The sequence below is a fragment of the Gymnoscopelus microlampas genome (genome assembly GCF_963454915.1).
Source record: "Gymnoscopelus microlampas genome assembly, chromosome: 24".
NCBI classification, from domain to species: Eukaryota; Metazoa; Chordata; class Actinopteri; order Myctophiformes; family Myctophidae; genus Gymnoscopelus; species Gymnoscopelus microlampas.
The window spans coordinates 36,107,799-36,130,551 of NC_139961.1; the positions used below are offsets into that span (position 1 = coordinate 36,107,799).

Consider the following 22,753-nt stretch of genomic DNA (forward strand, 5'->3'; position numbering starts at 1 on the left):
GATCTCTTTTTTTTTTTCCTTCATGGATCATCTATTTACCACTTACTGACATGTTAGGATCTGTTTTTTTGGCCCTTCATACCTGCCATTGATGCAGAATGGATCAGTATTTGCTGCTTTCTACAGGGCGATCCTTCTTCAATCACCGATTATTCTACTGATCCATTCTGCATCAATGGCAGTTCAGTTGGGACAAAAACGGATCCTGACATGTCAGCAGGTGGTAAATAAATGATCTGTGAAGAAAAAAATAAGTTTGGAGAAAGAGAAATAGGCACAATAGCTGATGGCAATTGTCTCATTTTAGGGTTGAAGGTATGGCAAGATCTCAGAACAGGAGCATCTATGAAAAGTCAACTGTAGAAGTTAATATGGGGTGTGACAAAGGTCTAATTTGGGGGGGGGGGGGGCTGGTAGTCAGGATCTCTCCTTTAAGGATTGACAGCTTTGGGCCAGAACATTATGTCCACAGCTGGCCCTGTCCTGGCAAATGTATGGGCCAGCTGTGGGCACAGTGTTCTGGCCCTATGCTGGTGACCCATATCTGGGCCAATTATGGACACATTGTTCTGGGCTAGTTCTGGCCAACCATGCCTAGGCCAAGTATGGACACAGTGCTCTGGCCCTGTGCTGGCCAACCATGTCTGAGCCAGCTGTGGAAACACTATTCAGGCCCTGTGCTGGTGACCCATGTCTGGGCCAGCTGTGGAAACACTGTTCTGGCTCATCACTGGGTCAGCACAGTGTGGCCCTTTACAGCTGGCCCATGCACGGTTCATGTATGTCTGAGCTTCTGGCAAACCGATCTGGCGCCAGACCAGGGGGTATAGACCATTGCTCCGAGTGGGCCATGACAAAGAGCATGATCCGGGCCATAACTTTGCCAGGTCTTTTTTGCTATGTTCTGGCTCATCACTGGGTCAGCACAGTGTGGCCCTTTACAGCTGGCCCATATACGGTTCATGTATGTCTGAGCTTCTGGCAAACCGATCTGGCGCCAGAGCAGGGGGTATAGACCATTGCTCCGAGTGGGCCATGACAAACAGCATGATCCGGGCCATAACTTTGCCAGGTCTTTTTTGCTATGTGGGTCCTTGCTCCAGTCGACACTCCAGAGGGCCGATCTGTTCTCTACACAAGGTGAGACGGTTCTTACCAGCCACCCTGAAACCAGACACTTTGGGTATGTGAAAGTTCTGTATTGCTCACACGGGAGGCTATAGTATAGTACTTGTTATATGTTTTGTTTGTCTTTGTTTTTGTTGTTTTAGTTAGTACTTGATTGCTTTTGGTGTGCTGCACACAGAGAGTATGCTCCGCTCTGTATATGTTCATGCCACCACCGCATACTCGGCCCCAACTGTGGGGGCTTGGTCTGCCGTGTGGCCTGCACGCATATACTGGACCCATACTTTATTTATACAAATATATTTGTTTCATCATTTCCCCGTGGCTCACCCTGTGGGTTTTTGCTCCGAGGTCTTGGTGTTTGAACAGGGGTGTTTGTATAATACGTTCACACCATTAGCCTTTAATTCTGGCCGTATACACCGGTAGCGCTGCTGGTTATACATGATATATTAATATATTTGTGTCCCTCACCTCCTACACCTCCCTATACTCAACTTGAGAGGGCTTTGTTTGACGTGCGAGGGTCTGCACACTTATATTTGATATATGGAACACAGCGAAATTGCGGGTTCCCACGATAGATGCCAGGCTATCTTAATTTCAATTACAGCATAAGGTTCCAAAGCGGACACTCCGGTATAGGGTCCTGCGTTGACAGCTTATGTTTTTGATTGATTACTGTTATTTACTCTACGAGTACATTTTATTTTTTAGTGTGTAGGCCTATGCCTTGAATTGTGAGTTACATTGTGCCATTACAGCTGTTCTGTGCATATAAACTCTCTCTCTCTCTCCATCCAACTACACCCATCACCCGGGTCTTATCAAATTGACCTTGGAGTAAACTGCAGCCTCTGTGGCCTATTTTTTTCCCCCCCGCCGAGATTATTCTCCCCGCTGCACTTCACTTTACTACTTTGGGTGATTGATTGACACTCTGTTGCATTGTGTCAAATCAAAAAGGAGGGATAGTTTACACTGCATTAACTTTATCATTACCCGTACTTATCGGACATTTGTATTATTTTTCCCTTAGAGTTGCTGTTACTTTAATTTTGTAGATCATTTAAACCTTGACACACACAGATACATTCAGTATGTGCCAATCAGAGGGGAATTAGTATAGTATCATATAATCCAGATACACCATTCAATTGTTTTCCATTTAAAAACTTTAACATTTTGATTTCATTCCTGTTTCAATATAGTATAATACAGTATTTTGTATTATTATCAGTTCAACTTCACATCATGGGGAATCTCATAGCTACAGTTACTTCATACATGGCCGAGCCAGACCTGAAAGTTATTGTCACACAGGCTGTGACCACTCCAGAACAACAGGTAACACCCAATTCACAACGCCACGATCACGGGCCAAGCCGACTAAATCAAGGTAATATAACACACCCGGGTTACACTGCTGGGCCTTCACCACTAGCGACAGGAATCATCTACCCTAGCCCACTCACTTCATGAAATTCAAATTAGAGGTTCATATGTGTCCATATACATACCTGTTACATTTATATTAAAGACGATTCAGATTGTTAACCCATTTAGTAGTAATCTCTCACATTGGTTGTCTTGTTCCCATTCATATGGGTCCCACTTTCAATTGTTAACAGAAAATTAACTTTATATTCTATTGTAACTTTTAAAAACACTTAAAAGGAATTAGTCCTTGATGATTATGTGCTCGCACACCCCATACCACTGCACACCCCATACCACTGTTGATTTTGTTCACTAATGTTGCTTTGTTTGTGTTTACTGTCTCTCCTCCCTGCTGGTTTTGGGGCCCTGGTATTGGCTAGACACCCACCTATGACCCCTATGACGCTGGGAGTGCGCCGGCTGTCCTCTCCTTCTCTGCTGTGCCTAATGTGTGACTAGGACTTGGCACCTGCATCTCCACGACACCCAGAGCACCCCAGCGTATTAATTCCATTTGATTAGTTGACATTCATTAGTTCAGTTTCTGATGGTCTGGTCTTAAGTTAAACCTGTTTCATGTTTTTCTTTCTCGTTAGCGGATAGTTTAGTATTTATTTTGTTTTGGTAGCTGAGGGGATTCTATTTATGGCGACGGGGAAATTGTTTCTGGCATAAACGGAATCCCACCTTTTGTTTCTTTGATCAACCATCATTTTTGACCTCATGTTAAAATTCCACCCTATAGTATTTGCTATAACACCTTTTCCATGTCTACTCTGCTCTTATGCCTCATAGCATCACCGGTACCCCGAAGGCAGCCGAGATCCATTCAGATCCAAATTACTGATGTAAAGATTTTTTTGGGTGACCTAAGACCGTATTGGGATCAGAGGTCAGTGGATTTCAGAGGGGTCACAACAGAGGTAAGGTGTGCATTTTAACATCTTACGCCTCCTGTGCTCCTCTGGAACTCCAACAAAGATTTACACATTAATATGAATCCTGGTACAATTTGCTCAGTTTTTAATAATAATTCATATCCATTTACTTAAAAAGGAACTTCATTTTATTTTTCATTGTCGATAAAAAAAATAAAAAAAAATAATAATAATAATAATAATAATAATAATAATAATAATAATAATATGAATAATAATTCCTATCATCAAAAATATAAATAGTTTAAACAGACAAGTGCTTGAATTCCAAGTACCTGTCCCTCAACTCTGGTGCGGGGGACTCATGGAGCATAGATGGGCTTTGGCTGCCCTCTGCTGGTTATTGTGAGAAATGCACAACGATGCTGAAATACATGATGGATTTCATAAAATAGATATATGTATCTCCACTCTTGACCAGTTGTGTAAAGCAACTAAGTACATTTACTCAAGTGCTGTAGGCTACTTAAGTACAATTTTGAGGTACTTTTACTTTACTGGAGTATTTCCAATTTTCAGTGCTTTTACATCCAGGCTACTCCACTGCATCTCAAGAGGCAAATATTGTACTTTTACTCCACTACAGTTATTTGGAAACTTTAAGTTACTAGTTACTTTGCAGATATACATTAATATCATAAAACATACATTAACCACTTTAGCCCTGTTTTATAAACAGGCTATTTGAAAATAGAAGAGAAAAGGAGATAATGAGAAAACAGTGGACCAAAGTCTACTACAGTAGCACAGACTCTAAGCCAGTGGTTCTCAACCAGTGGTCCGGGGACCACCAGTGGTCCTTGGGGTCCCCAGCGAAATTAGTTAACACAATCATTTTAACCACTTATTCAAAAATAGCAGATCTACAAGCTCATAGAGCTTGTAGATCTGCTATTTTTGAAAAAAATCTTGAAAATGTGTGCAAATCTTTGTATATACATATTTTTAAAGCGATAATTTTTCACTCAAATCTTTGCTTATGGGGGTCCTGGCACAATACATTTTCAGATGGGGGTCCGCGGCTAAATATGGCATGAAACTACAGTTTTCAACCTTCTATTCTAAGCATAAAAGGAATACAAGTATTGGAAATAAGAAATACTCCAGTAAAGTGCAAATACCTCAAAATTGTACTTGAGTACATGTACTTAGATACTTTACACCCCTGTTAATTAGTATAATTGGTAACACCTTTGAAGGAAGGAAGAGGTGGCCCAATGCAGTGCCATCTTTTCAAAAGAAACTAAAGTAAGTCTCTTCTGCAGATATACCTACTAGCTCTGTTGAAACATCATAACTACGAGTTTCATACATAAACAAGACTTAGCAGAGATACCATCCACTGCTGGTGAGTTCAGTCAATGTAATTGTATCCACAAACTTAACTTTATGCTGGTTAGCTATACTAACATTATACTGTAAATGTCTAGATGATTCGTAGAATGATGTGACTTATTGAAAATAACATGTATTTTGTTGACATTTTACATTTAGTCTTCAATCAGCTATGGAAACTTGATCATGGTTTATTTAGGGGGGGGGGACAGATTACAAGTAGCTCAGAGGTAAAGTAATTTCTTAGCACTGTAGGCCCCTCACTTTTAGCTATTTGAAAATGAATATCAGATCCCCCTTTTTCTGACCACATAATCAGTGGATTAGGTTTAGGATTTATTCTAGCAATGCCATTGGATGGCAAATGTGTAACTATGTCTGTTCCTGTGTCCATGCACTCACACTAACACTTTTCCCTTTTATGAAAAACCTTTTCAAAATGTTGCAACTAATCATAATTTGATCCATGCAAAGATATCAAAAGAGAATATGGAGTAAGAGATACATAGCCTGGCATTGCCAGACTGAACATGTGAATGTTTGTGATCCCACGTGATCAATCTGGCAATGCCAGGCTAGAGTATGTGGCCATAAGCAACTCTTTAGATACTATTTTTACCATCTGGAATCTAGAGTTGCAATACCAACCCTTGACAGCTCATACATCCAAACCGAGAAGTCCGATCTGATTGTATTAAATGACGTTGAACTCACCAACGTTGCAGCTGTATGGAAAGCTTGGATTGTCCTCTTTGTTTCATAAAAATCCATCATATATGAGCTACTTTCTGTCAATAAATTCTGTGCAGGTGATTATTTTTCTAAGTGTTGGAGTTTGGAAGCGCTCGTTTTCGATAATCAGATAGGACTTTTCTGTTTGGATGTATTGCTATTGCAACTCTAGATTCCAGATATTAAAAATAGGATGTAAGAGTTGCTTGCGGCTGTGGCATAATATAAAGTGACTGTCTCCTTACACCTCCCTAACTGTCCACCTCTCCTCTCCTGCAGCTATGGCCTCGGTCAGTGGTGTCATGATGCCTGAAGAACACGTCCTCTGTTCAATCTGTTCGGATGTTTTTACTGAGCCTGTAACTATTCCATGTGGACACACCTTCTGCAAAGTCTGTATCACTAAATGCTGGGACAGCAATGTCACCTGTGACTGTCCCTTGTGTAAAAACCCTTATGGTCGGAGACCAGATCTCTGGGTCAATACTATGATCTCTTCGATGGCTGCCCTGTACAAGAGATCACCGGAGAGAAAACCTTCCGTCAGTGGGAGATCCCAGAAACGCAAAGTCAGTCCAGGGGAGGTACCCTGTGACATCTGCCCTGATGCTGCTAAGTGCACGGCCCTGAAGTCCTGCCTGGTCTGTCAAGCCTCGTTCTGTGAACCCCACCTGGAGCCTCATCGCAGAGTTGCAACCTGCAAGAAGCACAAACTGATTGACCCTGTGGTGAACCTGGAGGCGAGGATGTGTAAGAACCACGGCAAGCTGCTGGAGATCTTCTGCAGAAACGACCAGGAATGCATTTGTGTCACATGTCTGAAGACGGAACATAAGGCTCATGACACCGTCCTACTAGAGGAAGAGTACAAAACGAAGCAAGCTAAAATTGACAAAATCAGGTCTGATGCACAGCAGATGATAAAGCAACGACAGAGCAGAGTTTATCAACTCAAACAGTTCTTAGATGAGAACAATGCAGAAGCGGCAAAAGACAAAGGAGACGCCATCAAGGTGTTCAGTGCTCTGGTGGCAGCTGTTCAAAGCAACCAGGTTATGCTCATTGAGGAGATAGAGGAGAGGCGGAGAACAGCTGAGGAGAAAGCTCAAAGCTTCATCAAACAGCTGGAGCGGGACATCACTGTGCTTCAGAGGAAAAGTACCGAGCTGGAGCTGTCTTCACACACTGAGGACCACCACCACCTCCTTCAGACATTCCTGTCAATTTCCAGTATTCCACAAGTCCTTGATTTGAATAAGGTCAAGACCCAAGGTTTTCAGAGTCTGAAGACCGTGTGGACAGTGGTCGCTCAGCTGGAAGAGATGCTACATGACAAAATGGAGGTGATTCCTAAAGCCAAGCTGAAGAGTGCTAAACAACGCTTTGCACTAGACGTGACCCTTGACCCTGCTACAGCAAAGTCTGGTCTCATCCTCTCTGAAGATGGAAAACGAGTATGGGCCAGAAGGGTAACATCCAGGACCGATAACCCATTTGGGGAACGCTGTGTCTTGAGCAAAAAGGGCTTCAACTCATCTAAGATCTATTATGAGGTTGAGGTTAGAGGAAACACAGAGTGGAAGTTAGGAGTGATTGAGGAGTCCTTCAAACGTGACAGGCATCATCCGGTATACTGCGTGCTGCAGCTGGAAAAGGAAGGAAACTACTCATGCCACACAAACGAAGAGTGGAACCACACCCAATATACCTGTATTACACAAACAACAACCCCTCTCTCCCTGAGCATGGAGCCACAGACGATTGGGGTGTTTGTGGATTACAAAGGAGGCCAGGTTTCTTTTTATGATGTTGATAACAAGGCTCTTCTCCAGTGTTTTACAGGCGGCATATTTGAGCAGACACTCTACCCAATGTTCTGGTCCAACTGTGATACTGATGGTGTAAATCCTGCTCCTCTAATCATCAGGACTGTTGGTGGAAGTTAGTGGCTTTGTCTTGTTGAAAAAAGTTGCTTTATCTACAATCATCTACCAGGGCCCTGTGGAATCCCTGCTTTATTGGCCCCAGGATCCTCCTCTCATCTCTGCTAAAATCTACAGAAAGAGTAAAGTATTTACACATAGAATTATATTTATATAAGAGGGCAATATAACATTAAAAAAAAAAAAAAAAAAAAAAACAGCTGAAGAAACATAGGATGCTTTTTGCCGATCCTGTCTTGTTTTCATTCATTGCTTCTATAAATGTTCAGTGATTACCCCCACCCCCCCCCCCCCCCCCCCCTTTTCAGGCTTCACAAGACACTTAACATGTTTATTTTTTTTGTTTTAATAATAAAAATAAAAAAATGCAAATGATAACGTCTGCTCTCTTTGCTTGTTGTGTGTCTTCATTTGATCAAAACGTTGGAGCATCGAGGTTCAAATTAAATGATTGTTCTATGGATTAAACTGAGCCGAGGACAGACGGTGAAGATACTGCGTTGATACAAAAACATCTGGTTTTGAGTCCATTTCTATAAAATGACATATTCATTACCTTAAAGTTTACATTACCCAACAAATAATCACAATTATTTTTGCATAATCGTCATTTAATCGTTTCCATTTCGATTTTTTTTCCCACACATTTTCAAATATAAAAAAACAAACAGAAACAGCAGATCTACAAGCTTACAACGCGTCACTTTGTGACGCGTTGTAAGCTCGTAAATCTGCTGTTTCTGCTTTTTTTGTACATAGAATTATGTTTCTTTGTATATTTCAGTTATGTGTCATACCTGCCCTGTGTAATTTTTTATTACGAAACCTTGAAAAGCTTCATAATGTTCCAATGTTCAAAGGCCAAACACACAATTAAATCATTAATCGCAATTATTTGAGCGACAATTAATCGTCAACTTAAATGTGTAATCGTGACAGTCCTACCAACACAATCTAAAATATATTGGAACCAAATATTATACTTTAAAATGCTTCTCAATGCTAGTAAATCACTGGGTCACGCTCTATGTTATTAATAATAATAATATGAATAATAATTCCTCTCATCAAAAATAGAAATAGTTTAAACAGACAAGTGCTTGAATTAATTCCAAGTACCTGTCCCTCAACTCTGGTGCGGGGGACTCATGGAGCATAGATGGGCTTTGGCTGCCCTCTGCTGGCTATTGTGAGAAATGCACAATATATATCCTATAAAAAAGCAGAAAACTTTTATGCTTGTTTTTATTTTATCTTAGTCAATTATAGCCTGTGTATGGCATTTAGTATGGCTTGATTAAAGGAGAGAGCCTGACTAAAGCACAACCCCCCCTAAATAAGACCTTTGTCACACCCCATCTTAACTTCTACAGTTGACTTTTTTCATAGGTGCTCCTGTTCTGAGATCTTGCCACACCTTCACCCCTAAAATGGGGCATTTGCCCTCCGCTAGTGTGTGTGCTTAATTCTCGATCTCTTTTTTTTTTTCCTTCATGGATCATCTATTTACCACTTACTGACATGTTAGGATCTGTTTTTTTGGCCCTTCATACCTGCCATTGATGCAGAATGGATCAGTATTTGCTGCTTTCTACAGGGCGATCCTTCTTCAATCACCGATTATTCTACTGATCCATTCTGCATCAATGGCAGTTCAGTTGGGACAAAAACGGATCCTGACATGTCAGCAGGTGGTAAATAAATGATCTGTGAAGAAAAAAATAAGTTTGGAGAAAGAGAAATAGGCACAATAGCTGATGGCAATTGTCTCATTTTAGGGTTGAAGGTATGGCAAGATCTCAGAACAGGAGCATCTATGAAAAGTCAACTGTAGAAGTTAATATGGGGTGTGACAAAGGTCTAATTTGGGGGGGGGGGGGGGGGGCTGGTAGTCAGGATCTCTCCTTTAAGGATTGACAGCTTTGGGCCAGAACATTATGTCCACAGCTGGCCCTGTCCTGGCAAATGTATGGGCCAGCTGTGGGCACAGTGTTCTGGCCCTATGCTGGTGACCCATATCTGGGCCAATTATGGACACATTGTTCTGGGCTAGTTCTGGCCAACCATGCCTAGGCCAAGTATGGACACAGTGCTCTGGCCCTGTGCTGGCCAACCATGTCTGAGCCAGCTGTGGAAACACTATTCAGGCCCTGTGCTGGTGACCCATGTCTGGGCCAGCTGTGGAAACACTGTTCTGGCTCATCACTGGGTCAGCACAGTGTGGCCCTTTACAGCTGGCCCATGCACGGTTCATGTATGTCTGAGCTTCTGGCAAACCGATCTGGCGCCAGACCAGGGGGTATAGACCATTGCTCCGAGTGGGCCATGACAAAGAGCATGATCCGGGCCATAACTTTGCCAGGTCATTTTTGCTATGTTCTGGCTCATCACTGGGTCAGCACAGTGTGGCCCTTTACAGCTGGCCCATATACGGTTCATGTATGTCTGAGCTTCTGGCAAACCGATCTGGCGCCAGAGCAGGGGGTATAGACCATTGCTCCAAGTGGGCCATGACAAACAGCATGATCCGGGCCATAACTTTGCCAGGTCTTTTTTGCTATGTGGGATGTTGTATTTGCAGAATCTCTCTCGGTTTGCTCTCATCACAGCCAGTTCTGTAGGATCTTTATTCATGCGCTCTGCGTTCTTCACACCATACTCAGTGTATCCAAAAAACTGATCTACTCTACTGTCCCACCTGAGGTACTCATCACCATCGAAATTAGCTGACTGTATGTACTGTATGTCCTTCAGCTCACTGGAGTTAAACACACAGCGGCTAGCCTGATAGTACACATATCCATCTGGAAATAGACAATTAAAAATATCATTAATGTTCAGTTTTATTATCATCTGTATAATATCAACACTAGGCTAACTGTCCCCCATCAGCCAAACATGTCACTACATAAAGTCTAAAATGTTTTGAATGCATATTGAATATCTTAAATACTATGAGATTGACTAGCAGTTAAGTTTTGTCTCTCTATGTGTCCAGATGTCTAGCACGGCTGAGTAAACAAGGACTCTGTCTGTCTGTCTGTCTGTCTGTCTGTCTGTCTGTCTGTCTATCTGTCTAGTGTCTGTCTGTCTGTCTGTCTGTCTGTCTGTCTGTCTGTCTGTCTGTCTGTCTGTCTGTCTGTCTGTTTGTCAGACCCCATCATGTATTTCCAGGATAACAGAGATAACAGTAGCATAGCATAAAGGTTGTTATTTTGAGAGCGACATGCCTCACAATATGAATACATTTTGAGTTTACAATATGAATACATTGTGTGTGTGTGTGTGTGTGTGTGTGTGTGTGTGTGTGTGTGTGTGTGTGTGTGTGTGTGTGTGTGTGTGTGTGTGTGTGTGTGTGTGTGTGTGTGTGCGTGCGTGCGTGTGCGTGTGTGTTTGTGTGTTTTCAACTGTTTTAGTTAAAGAGGTGGTGCCATTGTTTTGCACTTTTTCTGTTTTTCATGTGTCTATGAGGTTGATAGAACTTCATTAAGCCCCCTGGTGGTGTCTTTATGGTGTTTTATGTCTTCTCTGACTATTTGGAGTTTCTTCCTGGAGGCTGAAACCTTGAGGGTCAAACGTGCCAATACAAAAACAGCGCTTTAATGACACAGTAAAAATATACCCTCCCCCTCATTATCATAACACAACAGGGGGGGGCATGAGGAGGAGGAGGGACTAGGACAGGTGGGTGGTGCTAAGGTGGTGGAGGAGGTGCTAAGGTGAGAACCAGGTTTACTTAGGGCGGATTCAGACTGGGTCCGATTGATTCAAACCGTTCCCGAGTATTGGCCAAGATTCTTCCGCGCTCGAGACCATTTCATTTAACAGTAATGGTAAATATGTGCCTCATGGGGGCGCTGTGGACTATGGGGCTTTGGGAGAGAGAATGTCATTCACAGTAGAAAAGTCACTTGTCAGAGTCTAGAGTGAATAATAAAGTTTGACTGTGTTCCTGACATTGTCTTGAGTTATAATAACAACAGATCAACAATACACAACCAAAGAAGTGTGTGCACTGGTCTTTGAAACCTCGAAATGTAACGTCGTCTCTGTTAGTATGATATTGGCGTCACGGACGCATCCTTGGTATTTTAGCAGTGACGTCACAGACTAATCCTTAGTATATTTATCCTATCCTTATATACGCGTTCGCTACACATGTGTTTTTTGTTTATTATTTTTCACGGCTCGCGCTACTCAAACACTAGCGGGATTATTATTTCTTGTCAACATTCAAGTAGAACTATGAGAAGGTATAACTCAGCTAAAATAATGTGTCATTATAAAAATATATAAATGATATGATTAGCAGTCCACTTCCTCCTGTTGGTACGGATGGCTTCACATTGCATCGTTCCGTACCCGAATACGCATGATCTGGATCCGAGACTACCTCCGGAGGCGTTCTCGGGGATCCGTTTCGGGGAACGATACGCAACGTTCACACTATCACAACATCAGCCAAGTGGTCCAGGGTGCGCACCCGGGACCATAGTGTGAATCCGCCCTTAAAGGGCAAGACCACTTTGGTAGAGGTTTGGGTTTTATAGTTACCTTGCCATGATGTAACTCCAAAGGTTGGCAAGAAATAAAAAATAATTGCTCAATTGATTAGAAATTGATAATTCAAAATATGCTCCTCATTGACTTACATTGTACGGTAAAACTGCTCTCAAAGTCACTCTTTTAGCACGAAAATAAACGCAAACAAAGTTGATTCAGACAATATAGAACATCACCAAACCCAGTACTGTTTTTTTTGTTGATAAAAATGTCAACTTCCTGTTGATTTTGCCATTTTTAATAAGTAGAAAACCCGGACTGGATCGGCGGATCCGGATCCAGATCTTCAAATAGTAAAATCAACAGGAAGTTGACATTTTTATTAAAAAAACAAACAGTATTGGGTTTGGTGATGCTCTATATTGTCTGAATCAGCTATGTTTGGGTTCATTTATGTGCTAAAAGAGTGGCCTTGAGAGCTGTTTTACCGTACAATGTAAGTCAATGAGGAGCATATTTTGAATTATCAATTTCTAATCAATGGATCAATTATTATTGATTTCTTGCCCACTTTTGGAGTTACATCATGGCAAAGTAACTACACAACCCAAACCTCTACCAAAGTGGTCTTACCCTTTAATGAACTGGAGGCGCTTCCTCCTAGTATAACCATAATACCTGATGATTATAGGGGGGGGGGGGGGATCACTGAAAATCACGGCACCCCGTCTTTAATAACTATTTTGTTAATAGTATGTACCTTTCACTGGTGGTTTCTTCAAGGCAGTGCGAAAGTTGTCCAGGTTGGCTTTGCAGACGTGCTGCAGACCCAAAGCTGCATCATAAGCTCCTGGGAAGGTCATATGATCTACAAACGGACGCTGAGGCTCCACCGCCTTCCCTTTGTTGTAGTCTGCGTAGAACACCACTTCACCATCCAGTCCTAACATCCACTCTTTAGATGAGTTTTTAACTGTGTCTGAACAGCCAAGGAGTTGAATCGTCTCATGGAACACTGGAAAAAAAACAAAGATGACATTAAATTCAACAACAAACTTCTTCACAGTGACAATAAGACATAATCATCATTAAACAATCATGTTTGGTTCTTATATGAAGTGAAAGGTTGGATATTAAAAGTAGCTTCCTGTCAAACGTTTTATTCACACTGAAACACATTCAAATGTTTTTATGCATTTATATTTTTATTATGAAAGTAATTCATACGGGAAAAAAACATTGCATGATGTCACAACAACAACAGTTCCTAACATCTGTTTTAATGTTTATGTATTTGGACCAATATTCAAGATTCAATATTGTACATAAAGGTAGTAAAAGGAGGGTGTGCGTGTGTGTGTGTGTGTGTGTGTGTGTGTGTGTGTGTGTGTGTGTGTGTGTGTGTGTGTGTGTGTGTGTGTGTGTGTGTGTGTGTGTTTGCGCGCGCGAGCGTGTGTGTGTGTTTGCGCGCGCGTGTGTGTGTGTGTGTGTGTGTGTGTGTGTGTGTGTGTGTGTGTGTGTGTGTGCGCGCGTGTGCATGCGCGTGCGTGCGTGTAATTTGTTTGTATTGTGCATTGTTCATATTTGGTTTTATATAATAACAGTAGATATACATGTATTTATTATATAATAATATAAATATAATGTACTTACTTCCTGGGATCGCTTTGACATGAAGTACAGAGGAGAGGATGAGGAGGGTGCCTGTAATCTTCATCATCACTGATCAAAACTGAACTGAATTTAATAGATGAGAATAAACAGATCAGAATAAAGAGATGTTTACTGAAAGAAAAGTTCTGGAGTCTGAAAGAGAATGAAGGAGGACTCGTTCTGTAGTTCAGAAGAATCAGCCAATCAGATTAAAGATATGATGTTACATCATTTGTTTCCAAGAAGACGACAGTCTTGATTATTGCACATAATCATGTATGGTATCTAGCTGCTGCTTATGCACCTTATGTCTCCTCATGTACATACTGTACCTTATGCACCTTATGTCTAACCTCATGTACATACTGTATCTTATGCACCTTATGTCTAACCTCATGTACATACTGTACCTTATGCACCTTGTCTCCTCATGTACATACTGTACATTATGCACCTTATGTCTAACATCATGTACATACTGTACCTTATGCACCTTATATCTCCACATGTAATACTGTACCTTATGCACCTTATGTCTAACCTCATGTGCATACTGTACCTTATGCACCTTATACTGTATCTCCTCATGTACATACTGTACCTTATGCACCTTATGTCTCCTCTCTTATAGTTTCACCCACTTCTTTACACCTTTAACCTGTGATGTGACAATAAAGATGATTCTGATTCTGTTGAAGAGAAACAAAAGAAAGAAAGAAAGTAAAATGTTGTAATTAATTAAAAGCTTTCAGATGAGACATGATGGGAGGCTAAAGGTTAAAGTTAATAACTTCAGATTGAAGTGATTACAGATTATTTAAAATATGAATAAAATAAATAATGTTTCCCATGTAGTTTCTGTTGGAGGGCAACGGGTGGGGGGTTTTAATCCACACCAAACTTTACAGAAACACTGTTCAGGTCTGGTAAGAGAATAGTCCCACCAAATAAACTGAATGTCACACATATGGTTCTACAGCAGTGTTACACAGTGTTTAACACTTCATATAGACAGAACTCAGAGACCGTTGGATTGGAAGGCTGTGCAGTAAAAGTCTATTTAGTCTATTAATTTACTTTTAATAATTTATAAACTAAGGTGTTCTACATTCTTACACAAAGGAGTCACATTTGACCTCCTAACTCAACCACATCTTCTTGGTCAAAGGTGACATGTTGGAGCATCAGAGTGGTTAAAGGTAGCCTGGGATCAAATACCATTTTCAGGTTTCTGGTCCGGTCTGGAGTGGAAATAACTTTACGTCATCAGGCGACCGGAACCCACGACCGGAGTGTGTGTGTAAGTGTGTGTGTGTGTGTGTGTGTGTGTGTGTGTGTGTGTGTGTGTGTGTGTGTGTGTGCGCGCGCGCGTGCGTGCGTGCGTGCGTACGTGCGTGCGTGCGTGGTTGACCACTGAAGCTTCTGACTTGAATTTCACTTCCTGATTCACCCAGCAGCCAATCAGAATTATTCTTTTATGAAACATCACCAGTTACAAGAGAGACATGTTGATGTCAACAAGAGAGACATGTTGATGTCAACAACCTGACAGACTGTACATTATTTATTGTTTGTTTTATTTGACTCTTGTTGGTCTTTCAATAAGGACACTTTAAATCTGATGTAATGTAAAAGTTGAAACAGATTTAACAATTTTTTTATGTCCACACAAGTGAAACTCCCAGGGTGGCGTAGTCTGGTATTCTGTTTCCGGGCCTAAGTGCCCTGGCTACATTTGCTAATGTCTGTTTATATTGTATTGTTTTTGTCTTTACAGCACTTTGGTTGAAATGGGCAGGTTAAATGTGCTATAAATACAGTTTTAGTTGTGTTAAGTTGTTACATAATGATGAAGTAAAACAGTCATCAGTATTATTGAGCTTTTTTCTTGCGGTGGAAAGGCAGGCAGGCAGGCAGGCAGGCAGGCAGGCAGGCAGGCAGGCAGGCAGGCAGGCAGGCAGGCAGGCAGACAGACAGACAGACAGACAGTTGTCACATGATCTAGAAGCTTCTATCACTTAACGGACAAGACCACTTTGGTAGAGGTTTGGGTTGTGTAGTTACCTTGCCATGATGTAACTCCAAAGGTGGACAAGAAATCAAAAATAATTCTCCATTGATTAGAAATTGATCCTTCAAAACATGCTCCTCATTGACTTACGTATGGTGAAACATCTCTCAACTCAAAGTCACTCTTTTACCACGTAAACGAACACAAACAAAGCTGATTCAGACAATATGGAACATCATCAAAGCCAGTACTGTTTGTTTTTTAATTACAAATGTCAACTTCCTGTTGATTTTACTATTTTTATTAGGAAGAAACCCGGACTGGATCTGCGGATCCGGATAGTAAAATGCATTCAAATTTAAATGTTTATCTTTTCGGGCATTTCTGCTTCATTTCAAAAGGTCAGTGTAGAGACAGTCAAGGTGGGGGAGAAAGTAGGGGAGTGACAAAGAGCAATGGTGGAGCTGGTCTGGGAATCGAACCAGGGAATCGCTGCCATGGCATTAGAGCCTAAAGGTGTGTATACCACACAGGTGGTAAACCTCATATGTCCAGAACCTTTCAGGATTCAAATTCAAAAGTAGCAGATCTACGAGCTCAAAACGCGTCGCTTCGCACCACGTTTCAAGCTTGTAGATCTGCTACTTTTGATGTTTTTGGGTGACGCTGCATGATCAAGTATGACATTAATATACAAAAAAAACTCACACAGTCAAAATATGGAGATAAGAGGTTTCTGCCCGACTACACATGTTAACCACAAATAGCTGATATACAAGCTCACGTGTGTTTTGTGTTTTCACTATTTTTTTATTCATGTCATTTTTTCCTCTATGCTCAAAATATGGATAGCAGGTAGAAAGTGGTTAATAATAATAATAATAAGGGTAATAATAATCATCATCTTCTTTTTCCAGTGGAGCCCAAAGTGACACTGAAGTCAGAGACTCCCCCTCGTCGTGGTGAACACACTCAAATGCTGAGGTGCAGCAGCTAAAGCAAAGCAAAGCAAAGTTTGTTGTTTACCCAGGGTGTCGGACTAAGTACGAAACTTGTTTCCAGCCGGACCCTGCATGGAAGCCTTGCTCAAGGGCTATTCAGCGGTGATTCATGATTGATGTGATGAATTGGGGAATCGAACTAGGGACCTTCCGGTATCAAGGCCGCCCCTCTAACCACTAGGCCACCGCTGCCATTCAGCTACAACTTCTATCCTAAAGTGATCCTGGTGACCTGGTGGATAGGTCAAGAACCTTTGACCTCTGGTCTCTCCTCTACTGACGAGCTGTCTGATGGAGACTGGTACTACCAGTACCACTCCTACCTGGAGTACACACCCAGGTACACACCTAACAGACACCTATACATAGAAATACACACCTTATAGACACCTATACATATATTCTTTAAAAATAAAACGAGTGTTACTCACTTGCTGAAAATGGCCCATTAATTGGTAGGCTAATATTAAGTCACACACACACACACACACACACGCACGCACGCACGCACGCACGCACGCACGCACTCACACACTCACACACACACACACACACACACACACACACACACACACACACACACACACACACACACACACACACTAGATTCCTCCTCACGAGTCCCGACCATGTTTATCACCAGTCCACTCCAGACACAACCACGCAGCAAGCTCGTCGTCGTGCACGTATGACGAACGCACACAGAGACCCGCGAGCGAGTGTGCTACTGTATACATGAATACACACAAAGGAATACGCTATAACGTGCATATCTCGTTACTAAGTTTCTTCTGCCTCTTGCCTTCCTATTTTTTCTGCAATGGAGAGGGAATAGTGGAATACACAATAAACACTAGAGCGGAGGAGAGCCCAGCGGGGCATTCACACTCCTACACAAAAATAGTCAAACTATTTTTTTTTCTCCAAAAAACTAAATAACAACAAAGATCAACCGATCAATGTGTCGAATCGCGACACGTTTCAGCGTGTAGATCGGCTACTTTCACAATCTGTCCTAATGTTAGTGCTAATTAACAGCTGCTCACTCACTGCCAGACCGGGCGGGGAGGAGGGGCCGCTTCAGCTCTGAGCAGATCCACATGGAGACACATTTAACCTGAGGACACACGCACGTCATGATTATTTTAGGTGGAGAAAATATCAGTATAAGCTTATCTTATTGCCTATAACGGTCTAGTGCTATGGTGCCTAATTGTAGTTGTGTTTTTAATCTTACATTTAAATATAATTCATCGTTTAGTTATTATGATGAGCGGCATGGCTCATTTTGGTGTCCCCTCGGCACCGTGGTGTCCCCCCTGCATCCTCCACAGACATGCTGTGCTTTTTGAAGAGGATCATCAGCAGAAAAACCGTGTGTGTGTGTGTGTGTGTGTGTGTGTGTGTGTGTGTGTGTGTGTGTGTGTGTGTGTGTGTGTGTGGTGTGTGTGTGTGTGTGTGTGTGTGTGTGTGTGTGTGTGTGTGTGTGTGTTACAGATCAGGAGAGAAGATCACATGCATGGTGGAGCCTGACCGCGCCTATCAAGATGGACTGGGGTCATTTACTGTAATCTACTGTACTCTACTGTACTCTACTGTATTCTACTGTAATCTACTGTAATGTACTCTCTATCTTAAGGGTTCAAGGATTCTTTTCTTTTTGTAACTGAAGGTACATTTGTTTTGCAGAAAGGAAACACAGCAATCCAATTAAAAAATATAGCTGCAAGCAGCGATAATACGGGGCCAGTGAATAGAGAGAGAGAGAGAGAGACATGGAAACGGAATAGATTGAAGAGAGAGAGAGTGACATGGAAACAATAGATTGATGAGAGAGAGAGAGATGGAAACATAATGGTTTGATTGGACATCTCAACCTATTGCCATTAACAGGATTCGAACTCTCAACCTTCAGACTAATAGGCTGCAACACTACCTATAGTGCTATAGCTTTGTCCAGGCTGATATTGTCTGTTGAAGATCATACACTCTTGCCTTCTTTCATGAACCAAGCCAACACTAAGATCACTCGTTCACAAACCATTTACCAATGAAGAAATTGTACATTTCCTCAGAACCAAAACTAGTGAAAGTAGCCGATCTACAAGCTCACAAACCATGAAAAGTTGTGAGATTGTAGATCAGCTATTTTCAGAATGAAGTATGTCATACGTTGAAAAAAACGTACTCTCAAATAAGCATTTCAGGTTATCTTTACCATTTGCACATGTATTCATTGATACAGTCATGTTGTTTGCAATTCAACTTAAATTAAGTCTGCATCAAGTGAGGCTTGAACTGGCGACCTTGAGATTGTGAGGCATTCATTTAAGGGAGACGCCATTGGCCCAACAGACAAGTAACTGTGAAAAAGGAGATCACACAGATGATACAGTTTCACGCAAATAGCTGAAAAATCCTGGGTTTAAGTGTTTTTCAAACTGCTCAAAATTGCGGACAATCTAAGGGCGGAGATTACTGGTCAAAGCGATAGATGTGTTCCTCATGAGTCAAGGCACAAGTGTAAGCAAGTTTCACGACTTTCGGCCAAACGAGGCATGACTTTTGCCTGTTTAAAGTTTGCATTTTCAAAAAATTGCTATAGCGCCCCCCTTTGGCCAATTGGAGTGAGATTGGTTACAGTGATATTTGGAATGACTCTCTACATTACTGCAACGTTTCAAAGAAATGTGAGTCTTGCATGTGTGTGTTAGGGGCAGATGAATAATTTTCATAAAACTGCAATAGTTAAAATCTATGGAATCCTGGGATTTTGGAGCAATCTGCACGAAACGTTTAACACTTGAACTTTGGACCTCTGCCGACAACTTCTAGGCGGCGGAATTTCCATAAGTGAAAAAATGCAGAAGTTAGGAGCCAATGGCTGTTTTTCATGTAATTCAAAATGGTGGGCGATCTAAAGGTCAGAGGTCAAAAGTCAGACCACAAAAGTTGTCGGGCATGAAGAGACGCATGTGTGTATCGAAGTTTCATGGTTGTAGGTCAAACAGGGCATGAGTTGTACCTGTTCAAAGTTGGCACTTTCAATTGAGTGCTATAGCGCCACCCTTTGACGAATGAGTGTGAGAATTATTTCTTGGTAGTTTTTCATGAGCATCTACCATATGGCCGAGTTTCGTAAAAAGCGTATGCACGGTTAAGCCAGAACTGGCAAAAACAAGTATTTTTCAAACTGCTCAAAATTGCGGAAAATCTAAGGGCGGAGCTTAATGGTCAAATCGATACGTGTGTTCCTCATGAGTCAAGGCACATGTGTAAGCAAGTTTCACGACTTTCGGCCAAACGAGGCATGACTTATGCCTGTTTAAAGTCTGCATTTTCTAAAAATTGCTATAGCGCCCCCCTTTGGCCAATTGGAGTAAGATTGGTTTCAGTGATATTTGGAATGACCCTGTACATTTCTGCAAAGTTTCAAAGAAATGTGAGTCTGCATGTATGTTTTAGGCGCAGATGAATAATTTTCATAAAACTGCAATAGTTACAATCTATGGAATCCTAGGATTTTGGAGCAATCTGCACGAAACGTTTAACACTTGAACTTTGGACCTCTGCCGACAACTTCTAGGCGGCGGAATTTCCATAAGTGAAAAAATGCAGAAGTTAGGAGCCAATGACTGTTTTTCATATAATTCAAAATGGTGGGAGATCTGAAGGTCAGAGGTCAAAAGTCAGGGGTGAAAGTTGTTCAGCATGAGGAGACGCATATGTGTATCCAAGTTTCATGGCTGTAGGTCAAACAGGGCATGAGTTGTACCTGTTCAAAGTTGGCATTTTCAATTGAGTGCTATAGCGCCACCTTTGGACGAAAGATTGTGAGATGGCCGAGTTTCGTAAAAAGCGACTGCACGGTTCAGCCAGAACTGCGAAAAGTGGCAGAAGAAGAAAAAGAAGAAGAAGTGACAGAATACTGCCAATAACAAAACAGGTCCAGAGCTGAGCTCTGGCCCCGTAAAAAAACACCCCATTCATTATAGGACAATATCAGTCACACTCACCAGAAGCAGGAACATGTGTTTTCAATGAGTCTAACGTTGTTAGCATGGAATTTGAAGTTGAATGGGCTTACAGTAGGCTAATATAGGAGGGGCGTCTGATCAAATATCTAAATATTGAATCAAGCAACTTAAGAACTGTCTGGGTTATTATCCTCTACGATACATCAGTCGTGCATACAGTGTTAACCATTGTAGAGTGGGCTCTATCACCTATGCACAGCAGCCATATTGTGAAGACATTCACAGGTGCTACCAATGAAGGCTCTGTTCCATTCTGGGCAAACAGAGTCAGGGTTGACTCACTGGGAACACTCTGCTACACCAGTGGGATTAAAATTTGGGTCCAGGGACCCTCATGGTTCCTTAAGGGGTTTCCAAATGGCCCCTTATGGGTGTGTAACTCTGGGAGTGTACAACCACAACCAAATGGACCCATAAGGGTCCATTTGGTTCCATTTGTAAACTCTCAGAATTACGGGGGTCGTGGAAATTGAAACATTTGAGAACCACTGTGCTACTCTAAATGGAACAGAGCCTTCATTAGTATCATTGGTAACACCTGTGAATGTCTTCACAAAACGGCTGCTGTGCATAGAGCCTCTTGTTCCCACTGTTTATATTATATAACATATTTTAATGCATGTCTTCAATATCTGAACTAATTTATCCACAGATAAATATTGTGAAAATAACAGATCTACAACGTCACACACGCGAGGCGTTGTGAGCTTATAAATTGCCTATTTTCAAAAATGTTGCCTCTTTCTTATATTATTTCACAATTTGGCCAATGTTTGACCAGTTTTTTGTTGATTAATTTTGAGGCAGTAATGGTCTTTTTCTTAGCTTTTATTTTTTTTAGGTATTAAAAAGGTTACTTAAATTGTCACTTCACATCTGGGGACCCCCCCCCCCCAAAAATCATTTGGGAAGGGGGGGCCCTGACCCACAGGTTGAGAACCACTGACATAGCCTACACAACAAGTGAACCAGTTACTGTACCAAGTCATTGCCCCCCCCCGCCGCCTTTCAAATAGCCGATGCATAGGTTTAAAGTGCTCATGTGGCCTAGCCTGGCTCCACCCCCTGAATGAAACAAAATGAAAATTCAGTGTCAGGCTACATGTGGCCTTTATTCACTTCTTTTGGCCTAGACAATTAAGGTCTAATATTTCTAATTGCTACAAATTGCTACAAAACCTGTATATCCAGTCATTTTGGGGCATAAACAAGAAGTTGGAGGATACATTTCAGTCTGATAATGATGTACTGTGTATGTTCACATACTTTACATTACTTTGACAAATTTTCAAATATTAATGTTTTTGAAGTATTGTATATCTGTCTGTCATAATGTTTCGATGAATTGAGTACAAAGTACCCCAATGAAAACAAGCCATATAGCGCTTTCTTGGGTATAATCCTCTCGCAGACCTTGTATTGAAATGCAGGCTACTTTCCTCTGCTTTTTTTGGAATCTGCTAAAAAGTATTCAATCAATCAATCCATACAAGATTTGTGTTGTTAAACATGTTTCCAAAATATTCAAAACGAATGTCAAGATATGTTTAGAAAATAGCTGATCTGCAACGCGTCGCATCTGATGTGAGCCTGTATAGCTCTGCTATTTTCAAATAGCCAATGTATGTAGGTTTAAAGTGGTCGCTTAATTATTTTGGGCTTGTTTTCCTAGACCTGTGGTCGCTTATTTCTCTCACTATCTGGCTACACTGCTATCACTCTACCCCACCCACATCCACCCTGATCACACCTTTAGTGGCAGAGCGCTTGAGAGACAGATAGGCTAGCCTACCACGTACTTCTTTCTAATAATGGGCTACTATTGTGTCTTAAAAGATTGACAACACAAAAAGGGTCTTGTTTTGTTTCCATTGTGGTCCTGTTATTTATACCAAGTGCCTGCAAAATCCTGGGGAAAATGCTTTTTTGTTTTTTTGTTCTTTAGTGTTTATTTAACTCTGAGTGTTGTTGTTGTTGCAATGTGACATAGCTCTGTTTACATGCCTTTATGACATTAATTGTATCATTGTCA

At 41.5% G+C, this 22,753-nt stretch overlaps 2 protein-coding genes across 2 annotated transcripts; one reads left to right on the forward strand and one right to left on the reverse strand.

Moving 5' to 3' along the window:
- Positions 1–640: 640 nt before the first annotated feature.
- On the forward strand, positions 641–7,519 carry LOC311040676 (E3 ubiquitin-protein ligase TRIM39-like; the record flags this gene model as incomplete). Its single annotated transcript, XM_084051006.1, has 2 exons — positions 641–779; positions 5,853–7,519. 2 exons carry the CDS (start codon positions 641–643, stop codon positions 7,517–7,519), a joined length of 1,806 nt encoding a protein of 601 aa, XP_083907132.1.
- Positions 7,520–7,588: 69 nt separating this feature from the next.
- On the reverse strand, positions 7,589–13,877 carry LOC311040677 (uncharacterized protein; the record flags this gene model as incomplete). Its single annotated transcript, XM_084051007.1, has 5 exons — positions 13,806–13,877; positions 13,673–13,756; positions 12,780–13,034; positions 10,124–10,320; positions 7,589–7,627 (listed from the first exon to the last, which is right to left on the reverse strand). Exons 2-5 carry the CDS (start codon positions 13,737–13,739, stop codon positions 7,589–7,591), a joined length of 558 nt encoding a protein of 185 aa, XP_083907133.1. The 5' UTR covers positions 13,740–13,756; positions 13,806–13,877.
- Between the last annotated feature and the right edge of the window lie 8,876 nt (positions 13,878–22,753).